At 41.0% G+C, this 26,474-nt stretch overlaps 2 protein-coding genes and 1 long non-coding RNA gene across 3 annotated transcripts; 2 read left to right on the forward strand and 1 right to left on the reverse strand.

Moving 5' to 3' along the window:
- Positions 1-6,091: 6,091 nt before the first annotated feature.
- Positions 6,092-24,937, reverse strand: LOC119744434. The gene is made up of 4 exons (XR_005273564.1): positions 24,854-24,937; positions 19,077-19,148; positions 15,517-15,670; positions 6,092-6,473 (listed from the first exon to the last, which is right to left on the reverse strand). It is a non-coding gene; the product is annotated as an uncharacterized LOC119744434 (long non-coding RNA).
- Positions 8,642-19,655, forward strand: LOC119744433 (nuclear receptor subfamily 2 group E member 1-like). Its single transcript, XM_038220364.1, has 7 exons — positions 8,642-8,959; positions 14,439-14,672; positions 16,133-16,431; positions 16,979-17,116; positions 17,559-17,655; positions 17,884-18,033; positions 18,421-19,655. The coding sequence occupies exons 1-7, from the start codon at positions 8,932-8,934 to the stop codon at positions 18,666-18,668; spliced, it is 1,194 nt and encodes a 397-aa protein (XP_038076292.1). The 5' UTR covers positions 8,642-8,931; the 3' UTR covers positions 18,669-19,655.
- LOC119744432 (creatine kinase U-type, mitochondrial-like) lies at positions 19,738-25,526 on the forward strand. Its single transcript, XM_038220363.1, has 9 exons — positions 19,738-19,836; positions 20,780-20,855; positions 21,251-21,525; positions 21,987-22,202; positions 22,526-22,710; positions 23,316-23,439; positions 23,588-23,722; positions 24,208-24,333; positions 24,889-25,526. The coding sequence occupies exons 2-9, from the start codon at positions 20,792-20,794 to the stop codon at positions 24,991-24,993; spliced, it is 1,230 nt and encodes a 409-aa protein (XP_038076291.1). The 5' UTR covers positions 19,738-19,836; positions 20,780-20,791; the 3' UTR covers positions 24,994-25,526.
- The last annotated feature ends 948 nt before the right edge of the window (positions 25,527-26,474 follow it).

Below are 26,474 nucleotides of genomic sequence, written 5' to 3' on the forward strand. Positions count from 1 at the left end.
AAGTGAAAAAGCAAAAAAAAAGTATCATGATCAAAATCTCGGAATAACTCGTTTGCTCGAGCGGAAAAAGCCAACACCGGATCAACAAGTTTGCTTTTCTTCTGCCCGTTTCTATTTGTAAAATTCCCCCGAGTTATACAAATTTAGTTTTGAATGCTTGTGTTGTGACAAGGGTTTGTTATTGACTGCTTGGCCTTCAGGGTTTTATGAAGCAAGATGCGAAATGTGCATGAGCTCAATATTTATGTAAACAAATTAAGCATTCTCAAAATATTGAGGGGAAGTTATCCTATGTCCCCACACCTTGTGATACTGGGACTTTTATAATGATGGTATCTTGTTCTTATTACATGAAGCATATTCCATGTTATCCAAGTGTTTTTAAGACGATGTAGACATTGAAAAGGAAGGGGGTAAACAAGGAGAAAGGAATTACTGACGAAGGAGAAAATAAATTCAGTTGTCGTTTAAGCCTTGAAAGATTGAAAATGGCAGAAATCAGGCACGGCCTTCCCTCAAGGCCAGGAAACAACCTCTTTTTGAAACCCCAGAAAGTGAGGTCCCAAGTGCCAAAATGCAAATGGAACCCTGTTTCCGCCAATGTTTCTCACACTTCTGAGACGAGTTTCTTTTGCAGCAGCTGTAAAATACAACCCTTCTTCATACCGCCTGATTCCAAAATTGTGTATACTTTAGTTGGACAAATCTATCAAAAATCTGCTGAATAATCGTTTGACTTTCGAGCTCGAGTCGACTTTTCTTCACGCATGGTAGACACAGTCACGGAAAGTCTTTACAATATCTGTAAACTCGCCAAACACTAGTCGAACCGTCGAGGAAAACAAGAAAGGGTGTAGCGGGCCGACACAAAGTTTTATTCAGAGCGATTTTTGGCAAAGTCAAGGCGAAGTTTATAAGCCGATTTTACGACTGGTTGCTCTCAATCAGAAACAAGCGCGGGCTGTGGCTGGGTGCATTGTTCAATAGAGACGGCTGTTTTATCCTGGTACGAGGATGGGGAGTTCGGACCAGGTTCACGGCCGGGCCAGGGTGTACTTTTTACGGGCCGAGGTGATTCGTACTCTCGGCGGATTCACGTGGCTTTTACCCGTCTGTTGTGTTGCCTGCTTGTTTATCCCGACTGTACTGTACGGCATCGCTATGTTCGTTGGTTTGTCTGTCTCTCTGTTTGGCCTCTCATATTTCTCAATACACTGTAAAGGACAATTTCATACATGCATGTAGTAAGTTTAACACCGAAGATGTTCAGTATACCAAATACATGAACAGCCTGTTCGAGAACTCTGTTAATAATGTCAGCATCGTTACAAACTTCGTTTCTCTTTTCTTTTCCCTTTTTTTTTTGGGGGGGGGGGGCAAATTAACACAAACATTCACAGTTTACAGATATCCTCATTATATGCTAACATAAAGGTAAAAGCTTGGACAGAGGGTAAATAAGGTGATGAATAACAATGTCTGCCTCCTCCAACATCTCTCACCTTGAGACCCCGCCCATTAAAAAAGCATACACCTATTAAAATCATGAACGATCTCGTCTCCCAATCTGTTCAAAACACTGATCACATTCTCAGACATATTATACAAGATGGCACACTGCTCCACTATAGTGTCTCACATTAAGTATAATTATTATTATCGGTCGCGTGTGTGTATATATCAGACCATGATGATAATTCCCAGACAATCGGCCAACCAAGTCGGAAATAACCAGGTTAAAAAATAAATCAAATCCACAGAGTAATCAGAGTACCAATGAATAAAACATAGTGGTTAAAAAAATCCCTGCTTCGAGTCTGAAAAAACACTTGCAGTCACAGACAGAACAGATGTCAAATCAATCAAGGCATATCATGATAATAGCGCCCCAAGGGGAAAACAAGCCCAATAATATCAATGAATGAAAAGGAGTCCGACTTGAATATTGTTCCCAACTCCCAAACTAGACCCATTTACTCGATTAACACCAGTTTTACTCGGCTATTTCTCGCATGGAATGAACAAACTCCAGCCAATTCATCGGCACGATGCAGACATCTAAGAGGATGCCGCCGAGGGTCTCTACCCCAAGCCTCCCCCTTCCACCCTCCCCAGCCAGCCCCCTTCCCCCATTGTCGACCAAAGTACCCTGAACTCCGTACCGCGCGCCCGGTTCCTCATTTCACCGTGAATTCTTCCACGGGACTGAGGGTAGGAGGTCCCGTGTACCACCCTCAGCGTGCGGTCCAATGACTTCTTTACGGCTCACCTCACAGACTATCGTCCGCGTGTTCGGGAAATGTACGAGAAATGCACTTTTCCCTTTTCTTTATTCGTTTTTTTACGCCTGTTCTCACGGAGATCTTCCCCTGCTGTGCCAACCGCGGCGCTGGTTAAACTGTTTTCGTTTCCAGGCATTGAAACCCGGGATAATGAGATGTTTTTACTTGACAAGTACGGCAACAGTACGGCTAGCACTTGGTCAAAACTGAAAAATAATGAGCCTGTTCTCACTTATCATATTTAGAATTGTTGTGGTCATTTTGTTTCTTAACTAAAAAAAAAAAATTAAAAGCTTGCATAAACGTCTACCGTTTATCGGTAAAATGCATAATTTAGGTTGGGGAAGGGCGCCATCATCGTTTCAACCACGTTAGCATGTCACATTCAACTTTCTCTTGTGTGGTTTGAGTAGTTTTCTTCGCTGACAGAAAGCAAATTGGTGATTATATAACAAGCACGCTGATTGGATGGGAAGCTGCCTGTGGTCCCGTTCATTGGCTACTGCGGCAAGGGACCACGCCCACCTTGATTACCCTACACAAAACTGTCGACCTACATTTACTGTTCAATTGATTTTGTTTTCCTTCATAAAATAATGAAATTCTTTGACGGTTTTCTCGCCTTCAGAATCATCACGTGCCTCTCATGTAACGAAACCTTGTTCCTATATTTGGCCTGAGATTAGGATGGCGTTATTAGCCAAGCGTGAAGACGATTTAATTGCTTTCCTTGTGTCAAGTACTTCTCTTTTTGTGTAACCCTAGACGAAAAGGTAAATGTTGGGTAGTTGAGCGCAATCTACGCACTAATATCTCTGGGCCAATAACTGCGGGCAAATTAGCCGTATTATTAATTGGATGTTTGTTCTAAAATGGAATGTATCTTTTAGAGAGACGCACGGGCTGATTGCAATAGCCGTAGGGTAGTTTGAAAGTCGGAATTGGGTGAGGACAAAATCGTAATTAATAAAACTGTTTGGTAAGATCTTAGAATTTGTAACAATAGGGTAGGAAGCTAGGTGAGTTGTTGGTCGCGCTACGGCGGGAATTGAATACAGATTTAACTCAGACCTGGAAAAATGGTTTTAATAAAAACGCCGGTTTGGAACAAATATTTGTCCGATATGATATTTGGATAAAACCGAATGAGTTGGAGGGGAAATGATTTTTCTGGACACGTGTGGGGATTGAGTTTCAGGTCGATGAAAAATGGCAGAAAGTGACGAAATTGCAAGTTGTGGAAACAATTTCTTTCAAATTAAGTACGAAGTTTGTGGCCTGATTATAGCCAATGCAACAAGCACGTTTCTTCGAGTTATTTTCTACATTTACGAAGCACATTTTATGTCGATTATATATCCGTCAGAGGAATTTATATTGCGACCGTTAGTTAATATTAAAAGCCTCTTTACAAAGAATACAAATTTCATCAATGAAAAAGAGCCTGAAAAATCATTCACTGATGTAAAGGGCAAAAACAAAACATTTTGGAAAAGAAATGGAAGGATAACGATGCGTCCATTATTTTGTCCAATTCACGATGACGTACGGGGTCGGGGTTTATCCCAACCCCCGATGAAAACACACCACATCCCCTCCATACGGACTCCAGAATAAGCCCCGTCCCCTGGGGAGAAACTTCAGTCTCCGTTCCTGGCCCCTTTTAACCTCCGAGTCCAAAGCCAGAGTTGCCCTGACAATAGGTCCGTCCATTTGAGGCGTTTTAAACACATTTTTATGCTGTTTAAATGTCTGTTTGCCTACCGCTTCGGCAGCGTGTTGGGGCCTCCCCAAGGCCGCCGGCCTGTGCGCTTTTGTCTCCCGCCCAGTCCGCGTTGATGGAGGGGCACAACGCGTTTAACGACAGCGGACATTGTGTCTATGTGGCGTTGAATATTTGGGCAAATTTGTGGTTTTAAGTCAAGAGAAAAAAATTCAGAAGAAACGTCGACAATAAAATAAATTATAATCGAGAAAAATACTGTACATTTATGATTTCACCCAACATTAGGGTATGCCAGCCTATCGTGAATCGATTAAGAACAGCAATAATGATAAAATATAAATGACATAAGTAAAAAAAAATCGTGGACCGCCTTCTTCCAGTCAGGACATGCCCATCATGCAGGAACTTTTCCGTTTACAACAGCTATTGCAGACTGCATCTGATTGTACTGTTTGTTTGTTTAACCTACTTCACTGGCACAGTAAAGATCTTTATTGACTGTTTTGTAAACCTAAATTTTCGTTTTTGACTCTTGGTCTGACGGTTCCAGAAAACTTCTCTGGTTTTATTGGCGAACCCAGAATTTAATAAGAAGTGTCAGCAAAGAACTGTCGAACTCGTCCCGAATATCACATTTCGTTAACCTTCGTTTTCCTTAACAATGGAAGATAAATATTAGAGGGGTAATTAAATAGAATTTAGCGGACCGCAGCAGCGCGGAATGTCGGTAACAGCACGCCCGAAACAACGGCGTGGACTTCGGTCCATTCTGGGGTAGTCATTGGGGTGAGGGCTCCCTGTCAAAAGTGGGTTTCGTTCTTTCATACAACTAACTAGGCTAAGCGTTACTCACGTCGCCAACTTTTCCTTTCTTGTCCTCGCACTTGGCAATCAAACCCACAAATACTCCGTTATCCACGGCCTAGTTTCCTAATCTAAAACTAGGTCTCCGCTTTTCTTGTTTTCATTTTTTTGTCCGCATGACAAGGATTTCTAATGTTTTATTCCTGTCAAAAGTCTCGCCTAACGGTCTGGCTTAGCGACTCCGAACTGTTGACTGACAAAAGAGGAGTCGGGATTTCTCCCCCTAACTTTCCCCCCGCGGGAGTATTGTGGTTGCGGAGCTCCCTGTCCCATCCAATGGGGAGATCGGTGCTCGAGCACGGTAGGACGAGACTCGCCAATTCACGGTCCCGTCCACGGCACCTGGGCAAATATATCCGACTCGATTCAGACCGAGTATGATCGACAGCTGGTGTGATCAAAAGACTGGCCCACATTTTTGACTGTTTTCAATTTTTTTCAAAACCTTATTTGCGATGTTTTGCAAATAAGGATGACACAGTTTTCATTCGGGAGGGATTTACTTAGGTCCCATATTTTTCACCCAGGCAGGCCAAATAGTACAGTTCAGCTGTTTGAACATTTATGCAAAAGAATATAAACATCATACAAAACAATTGTAAACTACATTTTCTCAAATCCATAATAAATGCATAACTATTCAATGGGAATTAATATCCAGGTGGTATAACTTATTACTGTTTTGTACCCTTTACCAATGTAAAGTCAGTGCTACCTTGGTCTAGAGACATGGGTGCTCAGACTCCCAAATGAAGTCACAAAGGGCAAGGTTTTGGAGGGAGTTGTAAGGATTCACGAAAGGCAGGGTAATTGTCCAATTACCTTAAGGCTTCCCTGTACGGACTCCAATAGAGAGCTTGCACAGAGCGCCCTCGCTGTGGTCATGTCTTTATCCCTCTGTGATTATGCATGAGTTAACTCTCTGTACTTTCATTGTCAATGAAATTAATAACAAACTGTCCACAGAGAGTCCGTCCACTTGTGTGTGACGTCGACATAATAAACCCCGTGTGGCGTATGTACTTGGGTGGATAAAAACTTGGAAATTATTGAGAAATTATAGATGTATGAGATGGAGTCAGGTCAGGGAATGATGAGGACCTGCCCCGTCCGTCAGCCACCATGACCCTGGTCCACCTTGCCCCTGCCACCTGCTCCAAATCACCCCGGTGACAGGCAAGAATGGTCCGCGACCCCCCCCCCCCCAACAATCCCCTTTTACAATTGTGACTATTATCATCTTCAAAACTTCAAGAGCATTTTTTTTTCATCACGGAGTCTCAGTGTGCTGTATACGTCTGCGTGTGCTCAGTACTCGAGAGGTATTGTCCACATAAGGACTTGGGTAAATGCTGGCAATTCAAGCAACACTTCAGATTTGGCAAAAGAGAACCGGGAAAAAAAGAGGCTGGAGACAAGAGATGCCTGAGGACAGTCAGGGGGCAAAAGGGAGAAACAAGATCGTGTTAAAGCAATCATAAAATATTTACTTGCCCCGCCCAGGTTATTAGAAAGCGACTGTTTAACTTGCCCTTTTTTTCCTCACTTCTTCATGGGGCCAGAGCTGGGTTTGAAGGGCGGTTGGAGCAAGGGTGTTGTTCCTGTAAGGCAAGGAGTGGAATAGCAATAGGGTAAGAACGAGACCACTCAAAAGAAAAGACAGCCCATTGAAACCACTGGCCCCGCTCCATACGTGCTGAGTGAATGAGAATCCCACTGCTGTCACTTCTTTTTGGTATCAAGGGGATTGGCGGACTGTTGGGCCAACCGATGAACAACGCGTGCACAAGTGGCCAAACCTCCCCACTGCCCAAGCCCGCGCTGCCAAACCCCCGTGTCAGCCCCGTAGTGCGTTGAGTACTACCGCGCTTGGGTTTTCCTTTTTTCACGGTCTTTTTACGGTCTTGTTTGCCTTGCGATGCAGTCAGAGTACATTCGACCCGGCGCGCTGGCACGGAGGGCCGGGGCTGCTCGGCCGTGTGGCCCGCTAGCGCCCTTTGGGGTGACTTTCTGAAGGGGCTCCTTTTGTTCGCCTCGAGGGGTTGAGGTATTAAGGCAAATAGACACTACTTGGTGTGTTAACCCCTGCGTGATTAGCAGTTTAATGTAGGATGTCAGTCGATGTCTTAATCGGTAGGGGATGGTTGCTAAAATATGTGGGGGGTTGGAAGAGGAGGGCGGGGCATGTTAGCCTGAAAGGGGGGGGGGAACTAATGCAGGGCCGGAGTCATATGTAATTTTGACTCCCATGGTTGGTCTCTGATTGGTCTCTTTTACCTTATATGGACTCTAACCCGCACACGTGATCTAAGTAGGCATGCGCAGTACAACCGATGAGTCTGTATTTCATTGAGGCCAAATTTCACACTATACAACGGCTAAAAGTAATATCGTTGGGGACATTGAAAGATTGTTCATCTTTGTTGACAATACAGGTTGTCATAATGCACTGACGCACATCTTCAAAGGTATTTCGACTTATTATTTCGACTTATTATTACTCGATTATTTCCACTACATTGCTCTCATTAAAGGTTTCTAACCCCATACTATTTCCACTCATGCGAATAATCCCTGATTTCGTCGATCACGGGTTAATAAGAATATACCAGATTAGCCTTTTCAAGATGCACAAAATAAAGTTAACAAGGGGAAACTATTTCAAAAAACAGCCAAGGCTTGTCCAAGGTTCCCTGTAAAAAAAAAAATCGATGGCAATTTTCTATTCTTAAGGCCATGATTGCCTTGTGCCCTTGTCTGAGTATCACTATCACCCGTTGGCCATTACGAAGCCCTCTCCGTATAACCAGCCAATCGGAGTCGACTTTAGAAATTGTGACGTCATTTCGATCAGAAATGTCGATTAAGCTGTTGATATTTCAATTTGGATACCATTTTTTGTAATACAACAACGGGTTCCCGAAGACCTGATAGAAAGCGGTCGTTTAATGGTCAGAATGTCTCTAGGTGAAGTCGCTGCCTTGTTTTGCATAATTAAGCGCCGAATCTGCACCATGCCATAGACCCTTACTGTGTAAGGGGATTATTCCATAGACTATAATGATTGCCTGGTTTTACACAATTTCCACCCAAAAGAAAGTGAAGCCAACTTTCTATCAGTTGTCCATGTTTTGTGAAATTAACTGAAATTAATAATGATGCTTAACTATTCTTCCCAATTAAGATGTAAACCCACCATTTAACAAATTGACCTCCTGAACCTATACCCAGTCTACACTCCTAAACACACATCAAGTAATCCATTTTTGGAGAAAAAAAATTCAAAATTTGTATTTCTTGCTCGTCATCAGATAACCAAAAAATATTTAAATAGTTTGTTTAAGTCCTAATTGAGATCCAAGGATATGGAGTTATCATGATGAACTCGGAAAGTGATTTGTGCACGACAAGGATTTTGACCGCAAAGTAAAATGAAAACATATATAGACTCCAACTTTACTTCAAATAATTATAACCATAATACAAAGGAGTAATTTAAGCAACTCGCTGCTTTATACAAGTCACTCGCCAGCGCAATACACGCATAATACACTACACTTTCAGTCATTACAAAATTTCACCAAAGTGATGGGGCCAATCAGCGAGCGTTCTTACGAGTCCACGTTGTGTCGTCTGCTCAACCCTCAAAGGGTTTGTGTAACAAAGTGGGAGGAGTGTTGATGGGGTTTTGTTCGTCACCCCGGGGCGCCCTGTACACGGTGAGTTTTTTCACCGGCGGTTTTTTTTACACCGCAAAAAAGCTCCCTCTAACCATTTGCCTCATTATAAGCTGCATTGCCCCGAGGCAAAAGACGGTTCAACGGCAAGCTAGACGCTAGAGGGTTCAGAGAGGCAAAACCACCGGAGGGGAATTGGATCTCCGCGGCCACTAGCGTGATTCGCTCGTCACACACCGGGAGCAGAGACGCACTACACCCAGCGGCCGCGTTCCGCTACTGCCCTGCCCGCCGGCGAGGATTATCCCCGGGCCTGCTCAACTATTATTCATTGTTCCGGGAGCTCGAATTATAGAGAAAAAAAAATTGACTGTTTATCAAAATGAGCGGCAAAGTTGGATCAACGTCAAGTAAGTATAACAATCGCTTACTGGAATTCTAGTAACAGTATAGAGATAGGATATCTTTTACAGATTTGATTTGTAAGCATTTCTAATACTGTAGTTTGTGCATACGAGAGTAAAGCTACTTACTGCATTTCTACATTTCATTGAAAATAATTGCGAGTTTGTGTCTGTATTCAGGTCTTGCCAGTGTTGAAAAGTGCACGTTTGTATTGGTTTTGGTTCATTCCTATATAAAACTTTTGGCCTTTATCTCAAGTCCAAACTCGTGCAACTAGTCTTAGCGAAACGTATACCTAAAATATGTGGAAAAGACGAGAGTTTTTGCCTATATCTCCAACACGTGTTAACCTTGAATATTCAATCAAAATAGGTAGACACACTTTTGATTTGCAGTAACATTGTACAACTTTTCATATTGATTACAACTATGGCATAAGAATGATATTTTTCATAATGATGTGTTCTAAGAATCAAATTGAAACCAGCCACTGACATCTGCATGCACTCCGTGGTGTGGAGATCTGATAATCTCACGACTCGAAAGAAGGCTACACGTCTCATAAGATCATACCCCATATCTCCAACCAATCAATAAACTACTGCACCAATCCTCAGCCAATTAACACCTATAATTCCTAACGGTACACTGTTGATTAGAGCGATTAGATTATTATAGGATTAGACGCAACTCGTCTGGGTCTTGACAGTCTATGACAGACACAACAAGGGATCATCCATCTCGCCCCTCCTCTTTCGAGCTGAGACGATTATGTACTCAAAGGAAATTGAATATCAGCTCAGAAAGAAAATCCATAAGTCTAAATCCCCGACAAAACACCATCTTAGAAAGAAATTCGAAACGTGAGGTTCCCGTAAGAATTGTTTTGTTGAGTTTTCAATGCAACAATGCAGTGGGCTTATTACTGTTCCGCAAGTGTGGTGTATTAAATTTAAACAAGTGATATTGTCCTTTTTTCTTTTCTTTTTAAATAAAACTATTATTCCAGCGGAATAATTTCGAACTACGTTCAAAAACCACCAATAAAATGATGTACAACAGGGCGAGTAAAAAAACCCATATTGCAGGACCAATTTTTGATGAAGTTTTGCCTGAAGCACTTTCAAAATCTAGAATATAAAAGCCCAATTAATGAGCTATCTTTTGTTACAAGAATCACTAAATCACTCATGTACTTTTCAAGTTACGGAATTTTGAACACAAACACCGTTTTAAAGTTCTGTCCACGGATCACAAAAAGGTTAGTGTTCTTTTAGCAAAACTAAAACAATTCACATGTATCCCTATGAGCATTTTTTTCTCGATCTGCTGAATTAACCCAAGTTTGTGGCGATCCGTGGACAGAACTTTAAAACGGTGTTTGTATTCACAATTCCGTAACTTAAAAAGTACATGAGTGATTTGAATGATTCTTGTACAAAAAAAAAAAGCTTATGAATTGGGCTTTCAGATCCTAGATTTTGAAAGCGCTACAGGCAAAACTTCATTCAAAAATTGGTCCTGCCATTTGGGTTTCGTTTTTTTTACTCACCCTGTTCACGAAAAGCTCATTTGGGAAATAACCGAATTGTATATGAGCTTAAAGAATCCTAACATAGCAACATGTCAATGTATTGATGAGTTATTTTAAGACGGTGTTACACGTCTCAGGATATGGATAACAGCATACGCAGCGGGCGTGATTTCTCTGCAGATGAGGGGATTATTGGGAGCCAGAGATCGTTAAGTCAGGACTAGTCAACCAATTTCTTAATTTGGGAGGACAATATAAGGATAAGACAAGTCAATATCGGACAGGGGTGGAGGATGAGAATGAAAGAACATCGATTGAGATGAGGGGGGAGAGGCAGACAGAAGGAAAAAGATATCAATGAATACAATAATGACAATCAAGGATCAGGAATGACATGAGAATTGTTGACGTTTTAGTTGATTAGAATAGAGTGTACAATATCCTTATGGGGAAAAGAGAGGCACTAGCAGTACAAATCAAAAACGACTGGTTGTCTGGGAGAATTAAATGAAATAATTTAATGTCAATTTAAATTCCCTTATTGTTAACCAAAGTGGGCAATATTACAGGCATGCATGTAATACACATTTCAAATTCTGGTTATACCACCCATTAGCCACCACGAAACAGACCGTAATCCGAACGGATTGAAGAATATTTAAATCTGAAATCCCTCACAAGAATTTGTTTATCCACGTAAAATTTTCCACCAAGATTCTTAGTCGGTCTTCCTTTGAAATAACAGGCATATTAATATTTACGCTACGATGAATCTGATGACTATTTAATGCGTTACTGAAATAATTAAATGAAACAGTTTATGGAATATAATAGCCAAAAAGCCAGTCTCAATCGTACAGAATGTGCCTTGTATAATATTGACAGCATATTAGCTTACAATGACATTAAAATGAAGAAGAATTACGCTTTGTCTTCGAATTCTAAACCTAGCGGATGTCAGGGTACTGGTGCGTAAATGAGGTAGTTTTAATTAACGGCAAGATATTGAAATCATCCTCAAAATGATAATGACAAATAATTACAGCGTGTGGAATATTATCACAGCAATAAACAAAATGGATATCTTTGTTTTATAATTCTTACCAATTGCAGTTAAGCTGTGATTGTAATTTTAAAAAATAATAATTTCTTTAGATAAATTGTACATTGGTGTTCATCCACGCCAAACTACAAACATATGGGTTGGACTGTGATGAACGATTCCTCTGAATACATTTTTTTTTTTTCTATTTTTTTTTTGAAATTGAAGCCTCCATTTTACTGAAAATCGGAATAAAGAACATCGATACTAGAATTATCTGCTCCCCTTCCTAAAAATAAATGACCCCAAGGCGTCATGCCTCACCGCCTTGACCCTACATTGAGGTGTAGCACCAATCTCAGCTCTCCCTTACCACATGCCATCCTCCTTCATCATCATGACCTCTAGGAGAGGTCATAGGTCACATCCATGATAATGACGTCCTGGTTTATCCCCTCTCTCACCATCATGACCCTAAAAGGAGGTAATACCTCATCTCAATGACCCCACATGCATGCCCCTATCTTGTCTCTACTCCCCTCCCTCGCCAGTTCTGGCCCCAGATGGAGGTCAGACCTCACCCCTATGACCTCACAAAGAGGTCATGCTCCTATCTCACCCCCTCCCAACCTAACATCTGCTGCCAATGCACAAAAGCCACTCCTAAAAGCTTGTTTTTACATGACATAAAAACTTAACACAGCCTATTCACAAGACGTGTGAAAAGACTCCTCCTCATTCTAACATGAGAAGTGATGTCTTGAAGGATCTTGTGCTTGATTCTCACACTGGATGGGACACAGCAAACGGCGTGTTCACATGCTCCGGGGACAAGGGGGCCCAGCGTGAAACCAGCGTGAAACCAGCGGGGCTTCACGGGCCAATGATCCGGCTGGCTGAATAGTCAAACACCGGTGAATCTCACAGCTTGTGCCGGTCTTTTCTGGGCATTGTCCGACCACCAACCTGCCAACCCGTCGTCCCAAGAAACTTTAAGACGACTCCAAGGCCCAACCACTTGAGATTGTCACAATATTTTTTTTTTGTATCAGGGGCTTAATTAACGAGTTTTTGATGATTGCTGACCAATGGGAAACTCTACAAGTTGTCAGGGATGTTTACAGTATCAGTCCAAATCGGTGAATCCTGGGACAGAGGCATCGTAAGCCGATCAATTAATTCGTGGGAATAAAAACGGGTAATAAAAGGCCACTTCCAATTTCCCACGATTGAGTCTCACCTCGTGATTTTAGCAACATCCACGGGGGTCGCCCTAATCCCTAACACCGGATCTTGAGGTAGTTTCCTGGAGTGGTTTGTCTAGACTTTTTTGGTAGGATGGGAACCCGCCAAGCAGATTGAGCTTCCTCAATGTGGGGATAAACCGAAGAGGTCTTAATCGGGGCTTAAATCTCAGATTGCTACACTTTCCTCTTGTCCCGGCTAATCCCCATGTTGTTCAGATTGTGTATTGTTGCAAGGTGTCAACACGAAAGCATTGTAATGTCAATCACGTGGCCTTTAATTTGCAACAGTTCACACACTCTTTCTGCGTGATTTGATCATTATTTGCAATATAGCTGACAATTAAACTCTTCACGTGGGTCTAAATTGCCACGCTCTGTTGTATTTAAGCTTTGGCCAGACACATGCTCCTTCAAGTTTTGATTGGCTGAGATTAATCTTACGATCAGAACAGGACACGAAGTCAACATGGGCATTTTCCAAAACTTGAAATATACAAAAGTTTTTAAAAGAAATTAAGACTAATTGAAAACAAATAACTACAGGTCTTCCATTCAAAAAACAAAACAAGTCATTGCAAGCAATCCACAATAGTACTAAAGTACGAAATTATTCACACTTTTTACACACTTATTATCAAGATTTCTGTGTTCGGTAGAAAACAATTCACGGATTAATTGTCTCTATGAATTGTCTAGTGACACACTAATTGATGGTTGACTTGACTTAAGTTCAGTCGATGAAGAGCAAAACACATGTGCCTATTTCTAACTGATTCCATTTTCCATCCTGCATTTGTTCTTGACAATTCCATAATTTCTGTCCCGACACACAAAGGCCAACGCCAATATGTCCTCACAAATTCCCCCCGTGTGTGGATATTAATTTCAAAAATTCTCTATTTGCAGCAGTTGGCAGAAAATTGTACAAGCTAGCCAACAATGATACCCGATACGACCGTGTAGTATTGGCTTACATCTCACTTGTACAGGAAATCCGCGCAGTTAGGGGACAGTCTTTGTACACTTAGGGGTGTGGATAATTGAAAGAATCGATTTTTGAGAAGACCGTTTGACTGCCGATATCGATCGGGTAAACGAACGACGGTTAACCGAATAGCGGTTACGCACGTGGCGACACGACTAGCGCGCTGTTGAGGATTCGGCAGCGTAGTGCAAGAGTTTGTTGAAATAGGTTCTGCAAGCATCATTACGGAATTGAAATATTTTCTGTCCTCAATTCTTTGTCATTATCCGGTTGATAGTATGAGGTTTTCAGTTGTGTGTTTCTCTAAAGTGGTTTCAACCTCGTGTTTCATGATAGACCAGAAATAACGTGATAATTTGTGTTCTTCTTTGGTCTAACCTCAACACCAAAATTAATAACAACCACAAGACGGTGAAATTATGAGACTTTGGATGTGAGACACATTCTTTTCGTTGTCATTGGTTTGTGTTTCACTTGTAATTTTGTAGGAAGGGGGAATTCAATGTAAAATTGACAGTGGAAGCTGATGACATCAGAAACTATAAAGCTTCATGCATGTGCAACGCGGGCAGGGACCACGCCCAAAGTGCTGATCATACTCCAATACTTCAATCTTGCATTTTTAAATTTCCAAGTGAATTAATCTTTTCAATTCCGTCTATCCTGTCTTACCCAGGTCGCATCTTAGACATCCCATGCAAGGTTTGCGGTGACCGTAGCTCGGGCAAGCATTACGGCGTCTACGCATGCGACGGATGCAGTGGGTTCTTTAAGCGAAGCATCAGAAGGAACCGCACCTACGTCTGTAAGAATCGTGGGCGTGGTCCCTGCCCTATCGACAAGACGCATCGCAACCAGTGTAGGGCGTGTCGCCTCAAGAAATGCGTGCAGGCAGAGATGAATAAAGACGGTAGGTGAAAGAGGATGGAAAAGGAGGATGGAAAAGGAAGATGATGGAAAAGGAGAATGGAAAAGGAGGATGGGATGAGGATGGATGAGGAGGGGCGATTTTTTTTGAGGGAGGATGACGAATGAAGTTATCGTTACGGTACTCATTTTGCGAAGATGGTTAAGATTTCGGCGTGATTGTGTGTTTAAATTGGAAGATGATCAAGTCTTATATCGGTATTAAACTTACAAGATGGTTAAGACTTGGGCGAGGAAACTCAGATAGAATCATGACTATATGAATGCGAGTCAAAAAGACTTGAAAATAATCTGGGAATAACTTGAGAAATTTTGGGGATAACGGGTACAGTGAAGACGGTATGTATCAAAATACAAAAACGTTGTTAAGGGAAAGGATAGAAAGTGAAGTTGGCTATGGATGCTTTGGTGAGCTGATAACTTTGGAAGAAGATATTTTAAGATGAGGAAATGGATATTCACCCCATCCTCCATCAATGACAGAGTGTGGCAACCTCACTTCTGAAGTTAGGAGACATATGCCAATTTCAACAGAACGCGCAATAAATGATAATGGATAAGAAAATCTACTGGAAAGTATTTACAAAACCTATCTCGCAGCTGGTGACTGCAAAATGCACGGCAGAACTCCCAAGTCTCTCTATTGTCTCGCCTTAGAGACTTGTGACTGGAACTGCCACTTGAAATGAGCAACTCACGATACACAGATTCCTGTGAGGGTCCTTGTCACTACCCTGGCCACTTCGCCCATCTAACCCATCTGCCTCTCAAACGATTGCAGAGAAAAATCATCATTCAGATCTGAAAACAAAACTGAAGAGTCTTACCTTTTGAGGGCCCTTCACCCATTTTGCCGCTCTGTTGCTTTTTTAACCGACTTCAATTGGTGGTTAAAAAGGTGGTGGCATACCGTGATTTTTTCCCTCTTTTCAATCAACAATCGGCGAGTCGTCCAAGTAGTTTTTCCTGTCTTTTCAATTCCTGCAGTGAAATGGTCATCAAAATGAGGTGTTATTGTGTCATATGGTGGCAGATTGTTTGGTTAGAGATGATGAAAAGTTTGTTTTGATTTGATTGATTGATTGATTGATTGGAGTGGGTTGATCAGGTGGATGGCGCAATCTGTTTATGATGTTTGTTATAAGTGTCCGGGCCACTGACGATGAGAAGTGCATTATAAGTCGACGTGGAACGATCAATGTTTGTTTGTCAGTTTCACTGTCTGAGTGTTTTATTTTGTTGGTTTGCTAGTACATAATATCTGTGAAAATGACTCACGTACCGTTACACAGACAGTACGATTTTAAAGCAATTAAGAATTTTTGAAACATCGTTCTAATTAATATGAGATTCTTCAAACGATTACGCGTAAACATGCTTTTTACGTACAGCTATGTAATTTTTCATCAACTTTTAGAATATTTTTGCATCCTTCGCCTCCAGCTGTTCAACACGAGCGAGGCCCTCGTAACTCCACCCTCCGCAAGCACATGGCACTGTACCTCAGGGACACCCATCTCCGTGATCTACCGCCCTCTACCGACCTGGTAGCACACCCCCACCCAGCCAGCCCTGGTTACTCCCCCCACAGCCCCGGCTTCTTCCGCCCGTTCTTCACCGGAGTTACGGGCGGCAGTGTTGAGGGGTGCGGGACGCCCGTTGCCATCGCGCCGGGGAATTTCACCTTTCACGGCGTGGGGCCTGGGCTGAGCGCGCTGAGTCTATGTCAGCCTATTCCAAGAGTAAGATTTTTCAAAGTAACATTTCTTTTGATTTTTATTGTTGTTAATCCATCATTTTCCAAGAACTGCTTCATGGGACTCTATCATCCTATGACGAAAAAAAAAGAAAAAAGTAACGTCGCGAAGAATGGACAAAACAGTGAAGTTATGGGTTCATTATAAAACTATGCCAGACAGAACAGATTTGTTTTCTAAACAACACAGAAGTTTAATTGAAGAATTTAAAATTAATTTACCCTAACCCTAGCTAAACCTTCAAAATACTACTAGTAGTAAATTGTAGTATGCAGTACCTCAGCTTATAAGTGGGCACATCACTCATAGTATTTTTCTAGTGTTTGGTACCTGCATATAATTATTTGTAGTACTTTGTAGTATGTGGTACTTTACCCCAAATGAAATGTTAGGAGGCTAGGGACAACACAAAAGTATAGAAACTCACTTTGTGTTCAAGCCTTCAAGAGTAGTTTGCTTCTCATTTATTTCCACAAATATGATTCCCTAAAGAAGATTATTTTCACTGAAAATGTTGATTTATTATTGACAGTATCATCCTCGCCAGGCTATCCGATCATGCACTAACAGTGTGGAGGCGGTCTGTGAGATGGCAGCCAGGCTACTATTCATGAGCATCAGATGGGCCAAGAACGTGCCTGCCTTTGGTAGCCTTCCCGAACGAGAACAGGTATACAGAAAGCCATTCCCATTGACATTGTGCGAATGCTAGCCGTAGCCTTGCCATTCGCGAAGACAGCCACAGACAATTATCGACAACCAAAGTTAATCCAGAGACAGAATAAAGCTAGGTGTAAGGGCAAGAGGCAGGCTGAAAATGTAAAAGGCTTCAATTTTTAAAATGCTGCGCCAGAAATTACATGAAGCGTTCTTATATTTTCGAACTGTTTTATATAAACGGTACAAATAGCTAATAAATATCTACCGGTATATAAATATAGCCCAAGTGATAAACAATGAAAGAACGACGTGCCATGAAAAGTAAAAGTACTGAATTATTTATTAGTCTTCATGCACAAAAGCAACAGATGGTTGAATAATTTTCAGCGGTCAAATTCATTATGCAAAATTTTGATTTTAAATCTCTGCAATATTTTCACCGATTTTCGCAGCTTGTGTTACTCGAGGACGGGTGGCGGGAACTATTCATCCTTGGAGCATCTCAATGGCAACTTTCCATTGATAGTCAAGCGCTCATCAGTGCGGCAGGTGAGTGGTCAAATCTTTTGCATAATTAGATGACATCATCATAGCCACGCCTACTTGGGCGTGTCTTCAAAATAAGACATGGAAATTAATGATGTTATCCATCATGTAGATATATCGACAGAACCCAATTACTTTCAAACAATGAATGATTGCCGAACAAAGACAATCACATGATCTGATTAAAAAAAAAATGATATTTCCTCTTTTTCTTTTCGCATTTTTCCTCAGGTCTTAACTCTGAGAACACGGCGCCGGAGAAACGTGCCGCAATCACCAGCGAAATCCACGTCTTACAAGAAATCATCGCTAAACTCCATCAGCTGCAGGTGGATGCTACTGAATATGCATGCCTGAAGGGGATACTGATGTTCAAAGCAGGTAAGCAGTGAGCCACCCTTTGAAGTTACATAAATAAAACAGGAAAAAAACTCCACTTGGTAAAAAGAAAAGAAAAGAAAATCTACCCAATACTGCATTTAATTGCGACAGAGGAAGGCTGAGTACTACGAATCACTTTCCTGAGTGTTGCTTTTATACTACAATACTTAATTACTTTTAAAAACAGTTTTTAATCAAAATATTTTAAGTTCATAAATTAACGTCTTAACTTACATCAACTGTATTCTCCTTTACACAAAATTGCTTTAAAAATACGTGATGTTTTCGGGTATGGCTGATTCCAGAACCTCAAAAATTCTCTTCATTTATTGTTTATTCCAGTCTCTGTCAAACTAACAATTTGCTTATTCCTCGTTTAATTCTCAGATGCCCCCGGATTGGAAGACGTGCCAACGATAGCTAGTCTCCAAGACCAGTCGCAACTAACTCTCAGCAAGTACATCTCATTGCGCCACCCCTCTCAGCCGTTTCGTTTCGGCAAGTTGCTTTTGCTTCTGCCGTCTCTGCGCGCGATACGCGGCAGCACGCTGGAGCAACTCTTCTTCCGTCACACTGTGGGAGCCACGCCCGTACACAGGCTGATCAGAGACTTGCACAAAGTCCAAGAATTCTGAACATTTGCGAGATGAGAAGATCTACAGAACGACTTCCAAGAGCCTAGCGGACGAAACAAAATTCTTCCAACTCGTCTTAACTTGAGCCGAGATGTGTCTTTGCTCTGTCATTCGTCGAAGCTTAATTATTTTGTGCATTTTGTAAATGTTGATGTACATTAAGAACTAACTTTTAAAGTCTAATTAAGAAAGGTCTTAGCTCTTTGTATACAAATTCTATTTCTAATCTGTTCCATTCTAGTACTTAAAATCCACACAAGAAACAAAAAATGCCAACAAAATAACATTTTCAATGACCACGGAAGAGGAATATGAATTCGAATCTAAAAAGTAAAGAAATGTAAGCATTTTGTTTAGAAAAAAGTTTTAGTTACACTTATGAATTAAAAAAAATGTAAACCAACTTACCGACAGATCAGATCATCCTGTAACTGTATAAGGTACGTTGAACACCATGGGTCTGTAGTGCACTATACTCTCCTGTAAGCCAGAATAGATAGGATTATCAGAACATCATCACTTTTAAGCATTTTACCAAAGATTATTTCAACCCCAAACAATCATCTTGAACAATATTTTCTTGTAAAAATTACACCGTTATTTCTTTTCGCACGATTTATAAAAGAACAAGGCGCCTTTGTGCTGCAAAACAATTCAACATAGAATAGGTGAAATTAGCAGGACCAACTTTGAAAATTAAAGTTTGAAGTAGCTTCCTTAACGAGTTGTATATTTTATTTCTAAAGGAATATTCAGAGGCCTGCGCCTAATAAGATAAATTATTCATGGTAATAAAAACTGCAATTAAATTCCAACATGACCTTCATCCCGAGCTGTAATAAATAACTCAATCAACCTTATCCCCGTCTATATTTGGATTCTTTTGTCTCGTTACTCAGAGTCAAACTGCTTTCATGCAAAGTGAGTAAAAAAAGTGAGTTTTCTGAGAAAAGTGGGATGAGAATAGTCCGTCTACGATGAGACAGAGCGCCCTCTTACGATATTAAGCAGCGCGCGTGTTGAACGCGCGCGTCCGACTTGGAAACGCACGCATTACGCGTTACCTTGGCAGTGTCATCTTCGTTTTGTTGTTCTACAAAACAACAGTGAGTGTGTTCCTGGATCTGAGTTGATTTTCACTTCTAAAACCTTCGCAGCCATTTTTACAGTAAGTGACTTTTAAAATGTTAATGACCTTCATTTTCAATTTCTTTTGCAATGATCTGATGAAAATTATTTTAAAAATATTCTTTTCTTCATTTTTAAATAATATTTTGAGCAGAACCTTGGCCACAAAAAAAACGTTTTTAGATCTGCATGTTCAGTTCACGGTTATAATTGCAGTTGTTTTCCTCGTTCCTGATTTTTAAAGGACTTTTCTACCGTAAGAAACTGTTCCAAACTTAAGACTTAAGTACAAAAAAAATTAAGACTAAGAGTAAGAGAAGTCTGCTGTAATACTGTTGAAAAAGTCATTTTGGAATGAAAAAAAAAACACACCCTTGCATCTAATTTGATCAAAACATTTGTAACATTTGTAAAATGTATACATATTTTTATGGGACACGTGTATACATTAATATTTAATTTCTTTTCATAAATCAGGCCTCAGGGCAATTTGGAACAGAAGTAGGCCTACATTTGAGATTCTATTTATATCTCAATAGGGATGAAGGATGTGTTTGTATAAAACCCAAAAACATTTTTCTTCAAGAAAATTCAACAATTCAAAGTTTGACCTCTAATGACATGTAGGCTACCACTGGAAGATATTTTTGCACAAATATTTTTTGTTTTTAAATAATCATCGTTACCATTTACCAACCTACAAGAAAAATAGCCATAACTCATCAACCGATGATATGAACTTGATATTTCATGTGTTATCTTGCTGCTTGTTCCAATCTCTGCCTTGCAATTTTTTGCAAGAAATAACTCAATAATGTGGTTGTTGCAAATCCGAAGCGATCCGGAACTACGAACAATCCGGAACTAGAAAACGACTGTATCTTTAATTTTAAACCTGAAAGTTAAAAAATGTTACAAATTCATGCACAAGATATTTATCCGTTGAAAATAGTAAATTTGTTTGGTTATCATCTGGCTCTTAGCAATCAACCAACATGGCGGCAAGGTTGCTCACTTCCTACAGAGGCAAGCTGTCGGCTGCAGCAGCTCTGGCTCTTGGTAAGTTACGTTCAATCGAACTGTGCAGTATCTGTTGAGGGCGCCACAGGGCCTTACACCAATCGGTGCCGTTTCGGCTACTTTAAGCCTTAATTATTCTTAGCATAAAAGAGGGGGAAATTGAGTTGTAGGGAACAGCTAGAATATTTTAACTGTCATGATACACCTCTCCAAACTGGAAAACATGATTCTGTCAAGTATCAACTCTCAAATGTTAATGTGGTCAAAGAATTGAATAAAAGAAACATTTCCATACAACATCCTTATCGGAAAGTTACATCGTAACCCCTGACCCTCTGATCATGAGACACGAACCCTATAACCACTATAGGCCACACTCCCAACCATTTGTTACAAACAACTTTATAATTTGTGGTGAAAAAATGTCTTGCCAGGCGTGGCAGGTCTGAGCTACATTCGCACCAAGCGAGGCCGAGCCTACATGGGGGTGCAAACCACCTTCCCCCCGTCAGCCAACTTCCCCGATCTCCGCCAACACAACAACGTGATGGCGTCACACCTGACTCCCAACGTCTACGCCAAACTCTGCAACCTTAAGACACCCAACGGGTACACGCTGGACCAGGCCATACAGACGGGGGTGGACAACCCGGGACATCCGTTCATTAAGACGGTGGGATGCGTGGCCGGTGATGAGGAGTCTTATGTGGTTCGAAACTATCCTTGTCGTTTTATCATTAACTTTCTCTGAATTATTGTTCTTCCATAAGAAAAGAATAATATAGACACTAATGTTAACTTAACGGTTGTTAATATTATCTACAATAATTGGGGGGAAAACACGGAGGACGTCCGTCCAATTTCAAACAAAGCAGCGGGTTTTTTTGATTATGTAGAGAACTGTTAATGCTAATTCGAATTTTGTAAAAGAAATCAATAACTGAGAAAACCCCCCAATAAATATCTATAATTTACAAATCACATTATTGATTTCCATCCAACACGAAATTTTCTGAGCAATTTCTTGTAAACAAGTCACGGTAAATTCTTCAATATTCTTCACATCGACGGAGACAATAACTCAAATCAACAAAGTAATAGTTGAATAGATATTGCTGGTAGGAGAAGAAGAAATAGCACTTGTAATGATTGATTGATATCTGTCTGCAGGTGTTCAAGGAGCTGTTTGATCCCGTGATCGATGAGAGGCACAACGGCTACGGGCTTAACGACACCCACCCGACCGACTTGGACGCCTCCAAGATCCGTGGCGGTAACTTCGATCCCAAGTACGTGCTGTCGACTCGAGTCCGCACCGGGCGGAGCATCCGTGGACTGAGCCTGCCGCCGGCGTGCTCGCGGGCTGAACGCCGCATGGTCGAACAGGTAAAATGGGTTGAAAACTGACCAAACAAAATCTTGCTTTAGTGGCAATGAAACCAAGAGTTTATTTTCTGAAGTTAAGTGTACAGGCTTAGCTCGAAAGCCCGTGTAGAGGACTGACCCATACGAGAGATGGTGAAGAAATGTTGACTGTTTTAGGAGGAAAACCGCGATGAATTTCAAGAAAAAAATCCACAGAATCAGACAGGGACTGAAATTTCTGCAAACCCAAGTTGTAGACTGATATCCACCTTTCACAATGAACGGACTCTAGCCTTCAACTCCAGGCTGATAAGTCTTCCCCTCTGCTCTAATCCACATCCCAGGTCGTGGCGGAGGCTCTGGACGGCCTGGGCGGCGACTTGAGAGGAAAATACTTCCCTCTGACCAACATGACTGAGACAGAGCAGCAGACTTTGATCGACGACCATTTCCTGTTCGACAAGCCCGTGTCTCCGCTGCTCACGTGCGCCGGTATGGCACGGGATTGGCCCGATGGTCGTGGTATCTGGTAAGTCCTATATGGCTTGAAGTTTAAGACGATGATAGCAGTCGCGAGCAATATAAACATCACATGACATTGAGGCAAGTAGTTACCTAATTTTCCTGAGTCTCCTGACGACGGGCAGAGCATACTGTCCGAAACGTTGAGTTCCACCGATACAATTCACTCCACACAAACTCAAAAGAGAGATTTCGTGTCACACGGTGTAGCTGCAAACCTATACTCTTGTTGCCGACGTCCCCTTACAAATCTTCAAATCTGATCTGGTTACCTAATTAAACGGAGCAAAAACGTGTATTATACTGAAAAGCCAAATTGAAAGGCATAACAAAGGCTGTCTAATAATGCTCGCCACAATCTGCAGCTGCCGTAGCAGATTCGAACTAGCGTAGACCAAAGGAAACGGCACTGTCTTGACTGTCTCTTAATCCTCAATCTTATTCTTCTCTAATCCCAATCCCCATCCCTTTCCTAATAGCAGTCCTTTATCCCGATCCCAATCCCAATCCCAATCTCAACCCTAATCCGAATCCCCTTCATAATAGCAGCCCTATATCCCAATCCAGCAATACCAATTCTAATCCTAATCCTTATCACAATCTGCCGCCAAGGCACAACGACGACAAGACTTTCCTCGTCTGGGTCAACGAGGAGGATCACACCCGTCTCATCTCCATGGAGAAGGGAGGCAACATGAAGAGCGTCTTCGAGAGGTTCTGCCGAGGCTTGAACGAGGTCAGAAATAACACCGACTCAAAATGACAATGTACAATACCTTTTTTATGAATAATGATAACTTTGCATGAACTTTTAAATTTGGAAGAAAAAACAAATTGACAATTCAATTGCCACTAAAAATCATCTGTTGCCGTTCTTTTTCCAGGTGGAGAAGCTGATACAGACCAAAGGATGGGAGTACATGTGGAATGAGCATCTTGGCTACGTCCTGACCTGCCCCTCCAATCTGGGAACGGGCATGAGGGCCGGGGTACACGTCAAACTGCCCAACCTTGGCAAAGTACGAACAAAATGTGAAGTGGAGCTTATCATGGAGTGGAGCAAACCAACACAAAAAAAACCCATAGAGTTATGCAAAGAAGCTTGCAGAGTTGAAGAGGGATTTCCAAAGAAATTAACAAAGAAAACAACTAGCCTAGGCCTAAATGGAATTAATGTTAGAAATAAAAATACTTGACTATATTCTTGAATAACTGTGAATGATTTACCCAATGGTGAATACAGAAATGCAGCTCTGACAAAAAGGAAAACAAAGAGACATTACAATAAAGTTTAAAACGAAAGCTTGAAGAACCATGCAGCAAAATAACAAAAAAATCGAGCTTTGGTTAACACAGATTGGAATTCTAGCAGTAGTGGGCATCTATCCAAACATCATTGTTTACTTCAGTGAGTGCCTTTTATACTGTACCACTGAATGACAAAATATACTTCCATGCATGTTTCCAACCAAAAAGTGAAATGGACTTGTTGTTACGCGTACAGGAGCCTCGCTTTGACATGATCCTGGAGCGTCTTCGACTGCAGAAGCGAGGGACTGGGGGCGTGGACACGGCCTCGGTGGGAGGCGTGTTTGATATCTCCAACCTGGACCGACTTGGACAGTCTGAGGTCAGTTAACTAGTCATTACCTAATGATGATGGATGGGCCTACTTGAGGAGGTCATGACTTCTGGTTGGATTATGAGACAATAATAATGTAACCCCTCTTTCGTGACAATTCAAAACATTATGTAAACACTGTCGTGAAATTATCGAATCAAGCAAAAAAACAATACTTCACTACTTGTCTTTATTTCATGAATAATTCATGAATAACTCCTGCCGTTCAATTTTATTGTTTAAAAATTGAGAATCTATTATATAATACGATGGGACTTAAGGTTACAAGCTGACAAGCACAGAGGTTTAGAAAAACTTTAATTTGTCAGATTGTAATTTGTACATCCACTACATGTAGCCGAGTCAATTTTTCGTCGTGCCGAGCGGCCATTTTGAATTTCCCTCCAAATGTAGTTCTCCATTTTCTGCAAGTTGTTTTGAGCTACTGGGCCACGAAAACTGTACAAATGTATCTTCAAGATTATCAATACTCCTTACAAGTGTCAACATTTATCGGGCGAGCTCCTACCTTTGTGTTTCCATGGAAATTTCCCTGCTTTTTAGGTCCAACTCTGCCAGCGAGTCATCGACGGTGTGGACGCTCTGATCAAAATGGAGAAGCAGCTCGAGAGAGGGCGCTCTATCGAGAGCCTGATTCCAAAAGCCTAAGAAACAACTTTTGACCAATCACAGCGCGTCTCACCTGTCGTCTGCTCACCTGTCTTCAATCAATTAGCCAATATGCTGCAGAGGCGCAGGTTTATTTAAAGACAATGGGATTTAGAAACAATGTAAATATGATTTTATATTACAGATTTTACTGAAAATATCAGAATTTACGTTATGCACTATTCAAAACAAGCTAAAGAAAGCAAATAATGAGACAAATTATATTGAAAAACTTTAACAGCTGTATTAAAAAGTATATTGTATAACTTTCAAACTGATTCCATTTTCTCTAAAAGGGGCCTATTTTACGGTATAATTTTTGTAACATGAACAACATTCAATACATAGTGTTTTATTCAAATGTAGAGCAAAATGTTCGCAATTTGTACTTGGACTATCCCGTTTTCATCCAAATATCATACTGCAATTTCAAATGGATAGTTAAGCACAAAGTTATTTTCATGTTACATACGCTGTACATTACAAAATAATAAACAATCAAGGTTTGCAAAATAAACCAGTTTTATTGCTTCTTTTGGACTGACCTACAAGCTTGCATTTTAGTGTCTTAAAAATATTAAATTATTAAAAATGGTGACATTAATATGAAAAAAGTAATGCTGACGTCATGCAAATGACTTATATCAAAATGTCTAACATCACATTTACCACCTTAAACATTTTCTGTGCCAATTCATTTTCTGGAAAACAAAACTCCACCAAAAAAATCACACCAAATACTTTTGTAGCCACACTACCACGTAATACTACAAAACCAGATCAGAAATGCATATAAAACACTAACATGCATATATTAAAATTACACAATTGAATTCATAAACGGCAAAAGGACAAAAGACAAAACCACCTATGCAAATAATATTAAAACATATATTTTTTAAAACACTTGTGACTGTTTACAAGTGTATTAAATCTAGTACAGCAGGCATCATTATACAATTACCAATAAAGCTGATTCTGATTGGTTCAAATCTCCAATGTGACTTGCCAATAAATATTCATCAGGCCTGACACTAACTGTTTCATTAAGCTGCTCAGGGGCGGATCCAGGAATTTTCGCAGGGGGGGGGGGGGGGGTTATCAGCAAAGAAATCTGCAAATGTACACAGTTTTTTTTGTCCGGACACTTGGCCTGCGTAAAATGAAAAACTGGGGGGGGGGGGGGGGGGGGGGTTACCATATTTCAATAGGGGGCGCTGTTCAAATTTGACGATTATTAACACTAGATTACAGAATGATGTACCGTATTTTGATCAGGCGGACATTATACCAGTATAATTTTTTGGGAGGTGTCACAGGGGGGGGGGGGGGGGGGGGGGGGTTCAACACATTTTTTAGGAATTTGTATGATAATTTTTTTTTTTACAGAGCTGGGTTTTTTTTTTTTTTGACCCCCAAAACTCCCCCTCTGGATCCGCGCCTGCTGCTCACATGACCTTATCAATGAGGAATAATTCATC

Source organism: Patiria miniata, unplaced genomic scaffold (genome assembly GCF_015706575.1).
Source record: "Patiria miniata isolate m_02_andy unplaced genomic scaffold, ASM1570657v1 HiC_scaffold_7, whole genome shotgun sequence".
NCBI lineage: Eukaryota > Metazoa > Echinodermata > Asteroidea > Valvatida > Asterinidae > Patiria > Patiria miniata.